Source organism: Patiria miniata, unplaced genomic scaffold (assembly GCF_015706575.1).
Source record: "Patiria miniata isolate m_02_andy unplaced genomic scaffold, ASM1570657v1 HiC_scaffold_7, whole genome shotgun sequence".
NCBI classification, from domain to species: Eukaryota; Metazoa; Echinodermata; class Asteroidea; order Valvatida; family Asterinidae; genus Patiria; species Patiria miniata.
Window position 1 is genome coordinate 39,936,489 of NW_024037074.1, and position 11,904 is coordinate 39,948,392.

An 11,904-nucleotide genomic window follows, 5' to 3' on the forward strand; every position below is an offset into this window, starting at 1 on the left:
ATAGGTCTCTGAGGCTGGGGTTCAAACCAGCCTGCTTGAACGCGTTCCGGATCACTCATCGCATGGATAACGAACCCAAAAGGTATGGCAATCATTCACTTTTTTCTTTCTTTTATTGACCTATCCGTCAACTTCCGATACAAAGTTGGACATAAAAAAAAACCTGGGCCATATCCTCTTTGCTAGACCAGATCGGTTGATGGATGTCTCATCCTTCATGAACAACAAATTGGAAATATCTCCTCCGCTGGGGATATCACACAGCCTTTCATTGAAATTAAATGACGCCACGGGTCCGGACGGTTCGCTGGCGATGAAATTACAGCGAATTTGAACCTTTACAGGCACACAAATACAAGGCTGCCAAACCATTGGATTTAACGGACATATTTTCATTCCTTAGTTGGATTATGGGACTGGTTGAGCCATTACGATATGGGTCTACACACTCTTAAGTTGACGTTGATTTCCTACAATTTATTACACAGTACAGTGACAAGTAACGCTATCAAGTGTGACAAGGGATCACATCCAGCACTAACTCCATTTAATTTTACTTTGCATAGTTTAGAGAGGGAGGTGAATTCGATAGGAAAGATTGAGCGTCTTTCTAAATGAAACTTTTATTCTACATTTTTTTTACGCACAGCCCTTTCCACAGTAAACAACCACGTGTTCTTATCACTTGCGTTAAATCAGTTACATTCTGCCGCCAGAAATCAGTCAACAGAGGGCGTACTCATTGTTGGACCACTATAAACATACAACGCACACGAACGACCTTGAAATCTTTTTACAATCGTGAAATCAACAGGGGCGTATAGGACTACTCACCTTAAAATCCAGCACGTTGTTTCTGTCGGGGAGTCCCTTTCCAAGTCGGAGCTTCATGTTATCAGGCTCCATGTTCATGTAAAATGACGAGGGTAAGATCTTTAATCCAATCAGTTGGCAGTCCATGTAGAGAGTCACCAGGTTGCCACGCACGTCCAACACGAACGTGTGCAGTTCTGTGTCGTCTTTGCCGATGTTCAACGGGGAGAAGACTACCTGGCTCTCCTGGGGCTCGCCCGCGCCGAACTCGGCAAACTGCACCACAGCCTCGTCGTTCCGCCGGTCTATGTGGAAGCCGAAGCCCCGGACCTGGCCGTCGGTGCGATCGACGGAGACCAGCGTGCCGCGGTTTTTAGGGTCCTGGTAGGCGACTGTGATGAGGATGAATCCCTCGTCTGCTTTCATGGACCTGAGCAGGCGCTCCAGGCTGCCTTGGTCGGTGCCTAGATCCCGGTCCTTGGGCCTCACCTTGAAGGCTCGCCCACCCTCTGGTGTTTTCGTCTCTCTTACCCCTGGCGTTCTGGCTGAGATGCCAGATGCTAGCATCACGTCTACTTCCTCGTAGGCTGTGAAACACAAAGAAAAATCATCATTATTTGTACCGTTGATAAATGAATGACAACTAACGACTCTTTAAGTTGCAGGGAAAAGACTCAACGATGTGATTCAGTGAAGTTGCCACGCTATCTGAACCACTGTTTCTACTTAACTCACGCTGACAAGTGATAGCATGAACGAACATATCGCGACCACAGTCACCCAGTATTTTGAATTTGAAAACTTTCGCTCGTCACCTTGCATCGTTCGTTAAGTCCCTTTCAACCAAGAAAATATAATGCAGTTCTCATCTGTCACATTCTTACCCCCAGGACATTGAAAATAGCATGTAATTGTTTTGTGAACAGTAGTTGAAATTCGTGTGTTCGTATAGGCTACTTTTGTGATGTGGTGGCCCGGAAAAAAAGTTTTTAAATATATTAATAACAGTACATTATAAAACCTAGTGTTTAATTTTTTTTCACAAGGCATAGGACCTATCTGGGCTTAACAGCAAGAAACATAATTGACTAATAGAGACTGCTGACGGCTTGTCGCCCAGATAGCGATTCACCACCCTACTGAAGCTGGCCAGATTCCTGATAGTGGGTATGTGGGCAGGAAGATTGTTCCATATTTGGGCCGTAGATGTTTTGGACACATTATAAACGTTTGGGGGTTTATTTGCAACAGTTTATAAACATTTTAATGCGTTTATGGGGAGAGACGCAGTAAAAAAAACAAGGCAGGCTCAATTTTGAGTCGCATTCATAATGCAGGTAGGTATGCTATGAGCAACAGATAAAATGAGACGATTGTTTCCCAACATTTAAGGCGGGAAAAGAAAAGAAAAGTCCGTTAAGGCCAAAAAAAAAAAGTCTCCGGTTTCTGGTATGCGCGCGCGTCGCCGTAGCCCTGCGCGTCGGCAAAATGAAAAAGTTTTGTTTTCAATAAAAGATGATGTCTCAAAACCGCCAAACTCACTGGTTTGACTAGAATTCTGCTGCAGCACAGTTTTAACGTGTTTTTAGATGTGGGTATGATCGAGAATAAGCTTTATGTGGACTCACTGGACTCCCGTACATTTTGCACTAAGTTTAGTCGGGCACCATTTGCAGTCATCAGCCGACGTTTGAAGCAAAAAAGTCGGGTAAAAAAAAAAAAAGCCGCGTCGCCGCACCACTTTTTGGGCAAGCTCCATACCAGAAACCGGAGATTTTTTTTTTGGCCTAACAGTTGAGAGCCGCATTTTATTTTTCAGTCTCGACGGACTCCGCCCACCAAGACCTTGGCCGTCTAATGACGGATTTTATTGAAATTTGGTATGTAATTTGGCGAATTCCAACCACAGCTGTGTTAAGGTTAAACAAAGTATTTTGTTTAATATCTGCCTGGCACACCAGGTGTAGCTCCTGGAGTAGAAACTGCTCCGTTCAATATTGGAAGAATATTTGGAAGACATTCGGGCAAAGGTGAAAAGTGATGAATTGGGTGTACTTTATAGACTTTGGGGAAACGATCCTGCTTATTGCGTCAAGCCACATATAAGAAATAAAAAAAATAATTTTTTTTAAACATTTTATACAAAACATTGTGTGCAAACTGTCATTTCTGACACGAGAACTCGTTCCCCTACCGCCACCTTTGCACTGCAATGCACTAGATACATAATACGGTACAGTTGTTAGTTTTTGTCTTCTGGAAATAGAAGATGTCATTTTTTTTACATGCTGTTTATCTTAACACCGATTGGCCACTGACACACTTGTTTTAACGATTGGTTTTTACTACACATGAAGTGAAAACAGGTTGACTGACTGAAACAGTCCGTCGAATTACTCATTTGTGACCTTGCATGTCACTCAAGAATATTACTTTTGGCGAGAGGTTACGCAGCTGTTGCGCGTAGATAGCTGCAAAAATATAATTAAATGTATTAAAACAAAAATTCATCCAGACATCTGCACGGCACGGTGGTGCCTGGTCTTGCGTGCCTTCCACCTGTGCGACCCGGTCCGAATGCCGCCCAGGCACACACACCACGCAGGCGGAACGGGTTTACCTAGAGTATCCTTTTTGATGTTTTCCTTCCCCATCTAAAACTGAACATTTCTTCACTGTCTCCTTTCTTTTGGGTTTCTTAATTCAGACTTACTATTGCCTGCAGGAGCACTTCGCGAAGCCTTGGTTTCATTACCAGAAAGAAACACTGAACGATGATGTTGATTTCATCTAAAATTAATTTCGATTAAGATTGTTCAACTTGTGCGAAGATCTTCCCGTAAAGGGAGGTATTGGCGGTCAAACGTGGAAAACAAGTAGGCTACGGTTTGCAAATTTGCGGGTTCTCATTTCGGTGGCACATTGTAGGGACTAAAATTCTTAAAAGGTTTGTTCCCATCTCCCACAGTGTACAATCAATAGTTTTTAAAGCTTTAAAAAACCAAAGAAGACTGGAATTTAAGTTTTGGCGACACGTCAGTCCTTTCCTGCACTAACACCCTTTAATGACAGCTGGCTGAATGAAGGAATAATAGTCCGGGCAAGATTGTGTAAAAAGTGGCCTTCAGCAGATATCTATGTTTTGATGACGGAGTCCTCTTAGGAACCTTGACCCATTCATTGATAACAATAATTATCTTGATTACGCAGTTTGACCCAACGGTTAGTTTTGCCGCACTTCTTTTTCCCTCAGGGGACACTTTTACTTAGAATGGGAGGAAACGAAGAAATTGCAGTCTTGCACGCAAAAAGAATTCCCAAGATCCACGAGGACAAACAACAACCATGGCTAAGAAAAAGATACAATGCGGTTGTGACGAAAAAGTTGTCATCAAATTACTAATAAACAAAGCATGCCCAATCAATAAGGGAAGAATTCTATTTTTTGGCAAGGCATTATTACTACCATCGTAAAATCGGAAACCTGGCCTAACCACGGATAAAATGTATTTGGGATATTGTCAGGCAAGATGCAATTTCAATTCGTGTATCGACTTCCTCACAATGTAGGCCATGTAAGGTCGCAGCAACCATCAAAATGTGCCACATTTACTTTTGTTCGATTTTTTTTCTATTGGCACAATTTCACACAATGACATTGTTTTTATAGTTTACTTACCCTTTGTTAACTGGCAGTGGAGCGCGGAGCACAAAAAGCCGAAGGCAAAAACGTAGTACGTTAACCTGGCCATGGTGGCGCGAGTTGGCATCAGCAACACGCTGTGTACAAAATATCTCTTGTGTCAATTCTGTAAGAAAAAAAAATGGAAATACAAAAGAAATACTCCATTAACATGGATTCTGAAACGGCATTTCCCTGGTTACACCATGCACACACGCTGGGTAGCACAGGAGACACGCAGCGCCACCTTTTCTGTTCTTTTGAAAATTCTTCACTGCCTGACGTGAGACTCCGTGAAAGTCGATGTTTCGCGTCAAATCACAAAATGAAAGTCTTGGGGAGACGACGAATTTCAGATCACAATGAAGTTTGTAGATGTCAAAATTGGCACACAGATTCATGGACTGGTAAAAGTCAAACAGCTTCACATGCATTAATCCATTATCAATAATTCAACCAATATCTGAATCGACCCTAAAAACAGAAGAAGGAAAAGTAAAAACTTACCTCTGGAGCCAAGGGCTCCTTCAATTTAAGGTTCGACTATATTCCACGGAAATTATCAAAGGCAGACCGGTTAAACCGAGTATTATCCCACAATGATCGAAACACAAGTGAAAAATCCCTTGGATTCTGTCAAGGCTGCTCCGAGTGGGTATTCCTTCGAAGAAGTTCCGCGAAAAGGAATAGAGAAAAGAGTAAATGATCCTTCAGTCGAGAGTGAATCCTTGGACTTGACTCGTGCGGTTCTTATACGCTGAGACAAGAGCGCCGTTTGCTCCTCGCTGATAGGACACTAGAAGATTTGCCTGTCTGGGCCAGCGCCCCGATCTTTTTATAACAATTAGCCAATTCCGCTGTTTGCTGCGTGCCAATCGATGGTTAGGTGCCCCGGAAAAGGTGTTGACTCAATTACAGGCCTCGACTTTGACTTCTAGCTGGCCACCTGCAGTATCGTTTTGGCATGGGGAAACTCTTGTACAAAACTGAGCCCGGAGTACACTGCGTCAGTTACTGAACCGGAGCGTTGTGTCGTGGCGTGTTTTATTAGATCCAAACAGTGAGCGTGTGTACGTAGGGAGAGAGGGGGAGTGCAACGCCAACAGTTTCCCGTGAGTCTTTCCGTGCCAATGCAGCCAGTCTGGTCTCAAGGGAATGGCAATGTCTACCCAATCACAATGCACAGATTGACCCAGTCGCGCCGCATGCTCCGCCCCCAACCTCCCAACGGCCAATGGCTGCCGAGCTGGCGATCTGCGCGTGGTTAACAATCCACCAATCGCAGACGGGCGAAAGTGGGATCTTCCAAATATGGCGGGCTCGGCAGAAAAACACCTTCTGCTATCATACTTTCCACTTTTAGTGCATTAAGATTATGAGACCACCGCCAAGGCAGTTGGCTGACTCGCTATGTTGACAGTCAATATCGCCGACATTGCGGGGAGTGCACGCCAGGAGTTACAGATTTTACTTCTTGTTGTTGGCAATTTTTTTCTCAGTTTTCTTGAGCCCCGGGTCAAGTTCACTCACAGAGGGAGGATCTGGTCGCCGTTTTGGGGACGGCAAACTCCCTTGGGGTCTCCCGTTTTCTCCACAAACAAACTGCCTTTTTCTCGCCCACTAGATAATCTCGTTCTAGATCTACAACGGCTGCTGCACATCCTACGAAAGTTATCACACCTATATCCTCGCTTCAAACGAGATTTCCGAAGAAACATACTTGCTTATTGGCAATCATGCAATGACGTAAATCAAGTACAACTACGTTAAAACAGTATTTTGTTACCCGTTAAATACCAATGTGACCTGCAGATCCTATTAAGATGAGTCTTAAACATTTTTTTTGGGGGGGGGGGGGGATCTATACGTAGTTATTCTCAACATGCATTGGAAAAGACATCATCAAACTGAGAGTAAAATGTGTACTACGTGAAAACAGCTGCAGAAAGCTCCATATGCAGAAATAAAGACCTCTGATTTGTCGAGTTGGGAGTTGAGACTTACAAACTATTCAAAGTTACATAGGTTGATTTTCGTTTATTGGCTTCATCTTTTCATAGAGCACCCCTAAAATATCGAACGCTAATCAGAAAAAAGTGGCAAAATGAATAATCCTATCGGGAAATATTTTTGAGAGTTAGAGGCGGGAAAGCCGAAGATAGACTTGGGCATGTGAGTTTGTTTCTGCATTCAAAGGGGGATGTTGATCAATAGATGGCAATAGGGCCCATTATTACCGAAGGTCCACGATTGACGATGTTCAAAACATATGGAGGTCTTCCAAAAAAGACTTGAGGCGTTCTGGCAAAATGAGACGGAACTGGGCACAGATCGTAGTGGAGAAAATGCAAAAAACCAAAGGGCTTGAATTTTATTCGATTTTTAGATTTATTCATATCTGTAATCTTTGATATGTCCTCTACAAATATTTTAAAGGAATAGTAAAAAAAAATCGTGGAATAATAGTGTTTTTAAGGAAAAACAATTGTCATCTTTCATTTTCATGAATGCAAAATTTAAAACTTTAAAGACCCTTTTTTCAGTATTTTACTTTTTTGACATGTCGATGAGTGCAAACTTTGAACACCCATAACTTGTCAACGGAATGTTCAATTGAAGTGCAACAAACAGTATTTTAAGGAGAATTTTATTCTCTTTCCTAATACCTACAAACCCTCATTTTGACCTCAGCCCAGTTCTGTCTCATTTTGGCAGAACGCCGCACAAGTTAGTGTAGGCCTACAAACAAAATAGGGACAAAAGGGGGTCCACACATGCAGGTAAATACACTCTTGGGTGTGTGTGTCGGTGTGGAATTCCTTCTTTAAAATATTCATGTATTATTCTCGAATTTTTGTAATGACAAATGCTTGTCATCGTCTGACTGGCTAGCACGCTACATGGGATCAGTGTTTATTGAAGGTATTGTGAACCAAACGACACATCATCAATCTTACCATGCAATTTGTTTGTCATAGAAGACAAACCTCGACGCGTTGACCGGGAAGGGGGTTATTGTCACGACCCTTTTTTTCAATACACCGACAAATATTTTCAATATTTTAAAGTATGCGCAGAGTTATTTTGAGGCTTAGAGAACTGAAGGGGACCACCATAAATCACCACACGGTCCATTCAGAAAAATAAGTTGGCATTGGTCGCTCTTTGTCGACGTTTACGGGACTTGCCTGATGGAGTCGGAAATAATGCGGTTGAATATCGATTGAGCGGTACAAATATTGGGACATCTTTCCACCGATTACAACCTATTTGGAACACGTATGTTGATCTCGTATTCAGCATGACCTTGTACAAAATGTACGGTAGGTCTGGACCTATCATCAGCTTTACGTCAACACATGTACTCTCAAAGCAATTTATCCGTCTATTTTCACATCAGTTTTTTTTCTCCAAAATCGTTCATAATCGTTTGGGCAAATGTCTTGAGAATATCTCAATTCTTATGGAGAAACTGACAATTGAGAATAGCTGAATGTTTGCTGTGTATAGCGCTGTGGAGAGGTATCTCTCTTGAGTGATTCGAAGGTGGTTCTGATGAAGAGAAAGGATGGGTGATTTTACACTCGACGTTTCGATGGCTTTACTGGTTGTCTTCAGAAGAAATTATGTAATACTGATGTATCATCTGTGCAAATAGTCAAACGCATACCTGCTTTCTCTTCCAACTCGCGTCCATTGTCAATGAGGTCCCGGCATAGTCCCCCGACCCCCCAGATCAGACCCCGATACGTTTGCCTGTTTTCTTAAAGACGGAACAGCCAGTGTAAACAAGAGGGTGTTATTACTTTCAGTTGTTAGGGCGCTTGAGGTTCAGCCCAAGAAAGCTTCCTTTTGAAAACGAGACAGGATAAGCGTAAAAAAAGAGAAAAACTTCCTTCGGATTGCCGCCCACGTGTATGATAGGATGGCAAAGCGACAAATCTGTTTTCCCCAAAAAATTAAGCGCAATTCCGTCTGTAAAAGTAGGTTTTCCAGCCGTTTAACCGACCCACGCATGCACGGCCTTCAGCAGCGGGATTGGACGGGCCCTGATACGGGGGAAATACGCCCGGACCTCCGTGGCAATAGACGCGTGATGTTGGAAGAGAAAGCGGAACACTGGTTTGTCCACTGAAACTTAGTAGAGCACCGCTAGCTTCCTTGGGATTTTGTTTACGAATATCAATCCAAGTTCCCTAGCCACATCAATATCTGCTCCCCAGCCCCGTAGCATTACTTGGCGGGATTGAAAACAAAACAGCCGAGGAACACATTAGACAACCAAAACCCTTGAAAACGGGGTTTCAATCTGTTTAAATGACAACATTCGTGATACTCATCGGCTGGCATTAAAACAACAATTTAAAAGTTAAAATAGATCATAATTGGACTTTCAATGCGACTGTCCAGCAAAATACAGCAAAGAATACCGAACTTTCCTCTTTGTTTCAGAAGGCCAAACCGAGCAATCATGTTAGGGTTGGTTACTAGCACTGCTTCTGTATCTGTGAAAACGGACGATCAATTACATGTACATGAACAACGTTGCGTCTTTTAAGTTCATTAATAATTTTGTCCACAAGATGTTTTTGCGTGATTTATTATTGTTTGCGTCATAATAAGCGGAACAAAATTTGCATTCAGACTCTCTACATCACTCTGCATTAACCTTAAGTATACACCTACACACGATAATTGTTTTTTCGAAGAATTCATTGACGTGTATAGGTCTCATTGGGAGCGATCAAGCAAGAGAAGATCGGCCAAGATTGGGTGTGAACTACGGGCATGACATGATGGAAAGCGTGGACTCTGTCTCGGTTGCATCGTCCATAATATATCCTGGATATATTGCTAAGACCCCGTGAGCTGAGGGCGTAATCTTGTAGAGCACATAACAGTCAGGAGGGAAGGGGAACGAAACAGGACAGTTGTGGGCGACGTCACCGAGTCATACAAGTCTAAAAATGGTCAACATAGTCGTCAAAAGCGAAGTCAAACTTTACACTTGGACAGCGAGCTGAACACGAATTCATAAAACTTTCCAAACTTGAATCCGAGCTCATACATCTCAGTGGAATTTAACATTCCATTAGTGGGTTTTCTTTTTCATTGAAAAAAATGTCCAGTCAATCACCACTTGCGGCTAGCTGAAACATCTGCGCCTGTAAAAGAAAAATTCCCACTGACCTAGCTCCGAAATCATCATAAAACTAAAACGATGCTGTAAAGACTTACTGTGCTCGCCTATTGACAACATGGTTTACGTAACTTAGTCCACCAAGGCACATTTTTATCAGGGATGCACATCGAGTTAGCATGGCCTTTGGAAAACTGCCCAAAATGTCTATACTTCATTTCCATCTCTATATAGGCGTGGTATTGTGATTGAGAATGAATGCTAAAGTACTTTACGCTTCCAGTAATTTGGACCCGAGGAAGATGCGTCCTACTGGCAATGAAGTAGATAAATGCGTTTTCAAAATGGCAACTTTCTAGTTCAAGTTCGGAAGCAGTTGGAGGGGTGGTCTTACTGCTTGGGTTTAATTATCAGCATGAGCCTTCAGATCACACCGTCGTAGATAGGAAACAAAAACAGGAGTCGCTTTTTTTCCTCAAACGTTCAGCTACTCTAAGCACCGTAGAGAGTTTCGAGTGTCTTCCCTACTTTTTAGAAGTTCAGATATGTATCATTTTTATCGTCATCAGAGATAAGAATAAGACCTTGTTCAATTTACGAGGTATAGTCCATACTGCCCTGAAAAACGATCGGAAAATACCGGAACCAAGCTCGATCGAAAATCTCTGAAAGGAATAGCAATCTCCAGGACATACATATGAAAAAGAAAAACTGCTATTAATTTTATACTGGGACAGCTGTGCCGAGTGCAGACATCCAGAATCCTTTTCTACATTGTCAACTTCCCAGGGTTTTTTTCAAGCTAAATTTCTCATCAAGCCTGCATCACCGAATGGTGTCATAATTATTAGCAACCATTGAAAACTGGCGTGAAAAAAAGGAATAACACGGGGTTGATCATTTCGTCGGATAGGCTCATTATGAATGTGCTTTAGATGAATACGGTAGTATATGTGACTGGGATTTTTTGCTAGTTTGTGCAGGCGTCAGCATCGGCGGGGGAAAAGGGCGGATAAAAACAGGTGTTGTCTAAGATGAACGAACGAGGCTGGAATTTCGGGGGCCAGGGGTATCATGCAATATGTCAAAAATACTTGGCGAGCCTAGTGAGTGAATTACACATTGTCACCTCGTAATGAGACTATGAAGAGCTAGACTTGGCCTAGATAACCGCGCCTCTATATACTCAAAGGACGTGAAGCATCCGAAGATCAAAAACACAATTAGTGTCAACGACCGCAAAGGATAGCACCTGTAATGAAATGGAATAACAGCGCTCGATCGTTATCAATTACCATCTCTTGGGTTACACGTGGAGCTAGGTTCCCCCTCGACCACACGCGAGGAAGCGGTTACTTTGAACGTGGAGGTGCGTGTGGTTTTTAGGTCGTGTGTAGAGCTGAATATAGGACAAGGAAGAAAACAGGGTATGGAAAACATTGTGTTGTAGACTCAGGTCCATCACAAGTCCTCACAAGTCCATCACAAGTCCTCACAAGTCCATCGCAAGCCATCACAAATCCACAAGTCATCACAAATCCATCACAAGTTCATCACAAGTCCTCACAAGTCCACCACAAGTCCACAAGTCATCACAAGTCCATCACAAGTCCATCACAAGTCCTCACAAGTCCATCGCAAGTCCTCACAAGTACTCACAAGTCTACCACAAGTCCTCACAAGTCACCCACAAGTCCATCACAAGTCCATCACAAGTCCTCACAAGTCTATCGCAAGTCCTCAAAAGTCCATCACAAGTCCATCGCAAGTTCACAAGTCCTCACAGGTCCATCACAATCCCATCACAAGTCTTCACAAGTCCTCACAAGGCACCCATTCCCAAGTTTACTCACAAGCTACTCAACTGAACTGTGGCAAAGGCATCCCTTCGTTATTCATCCCGTTGCTGGACTTGTGCGTTGACTTGTGATTTATAATTGTGATGGACTTGTGATGGACTCGAGTATACTAACTGCTATCAAGATATTTCATTTACTGAATCTTGTCTTGAATAACAGAGCCAAAATCGGGAACGTGTTTTGATTTTTCTGAAGACGGTGTAAATCAAGACGTACATCATCGACCACTGGTCGAGAACCGCGACAGACAACGAGGACAGATTTATGTTTCCCGTGGCGAGACGAGCAAACGCGACGGATGTTTCGGATTATTCGTCGAGGGCTGTTGGTTTTCCCGTGAAATTATCGGCATATCAACTGTCATGCATATCAACTCTCACTTTGCAGTAAGAGCACTGACATCAAATTGA

The 11,904-nt window shown here is 42.9% G+C and overlaps 1 protein-coding gene across 2 annotated transcripts in view; it reads right to left on the bottom strand.

Moving 5' to 3' along the window:
- The window catches only part of LOC119745945 (thrombospondin-1-like), a 31,424-nt gene extending 25,793 nt beyond the window's left edge, over positions 1–5,631 (bottom strand). The window contains exons 1-3 of one of the 2 annotated variants that reach the window (XM_038222653.1): positions 5,003–5,631; positions 4,493–4,622; positions 835–1,400 (exon numbers count right to left, since the gene is read on the bottom strand). In XM_038222653.1, the coding sequence (XP_038078581.1) occupies positions 835–1,400; positions 4,493–4,583 (657 nt within the window). In that variant the 5' untranslated portion in view covers positions 4,584–4,622; positions 5,003–5,631. The remainder of the gene's footprint in view (positions 1–834; positions 1,401–4,492; positions 4,623–5,002) is intronic. The other variant, XM_038222652.1, reaches the window with a different exon arrangement.
- Positions 5,632–11,904: the final 6,273 nt, after the last annotated feature.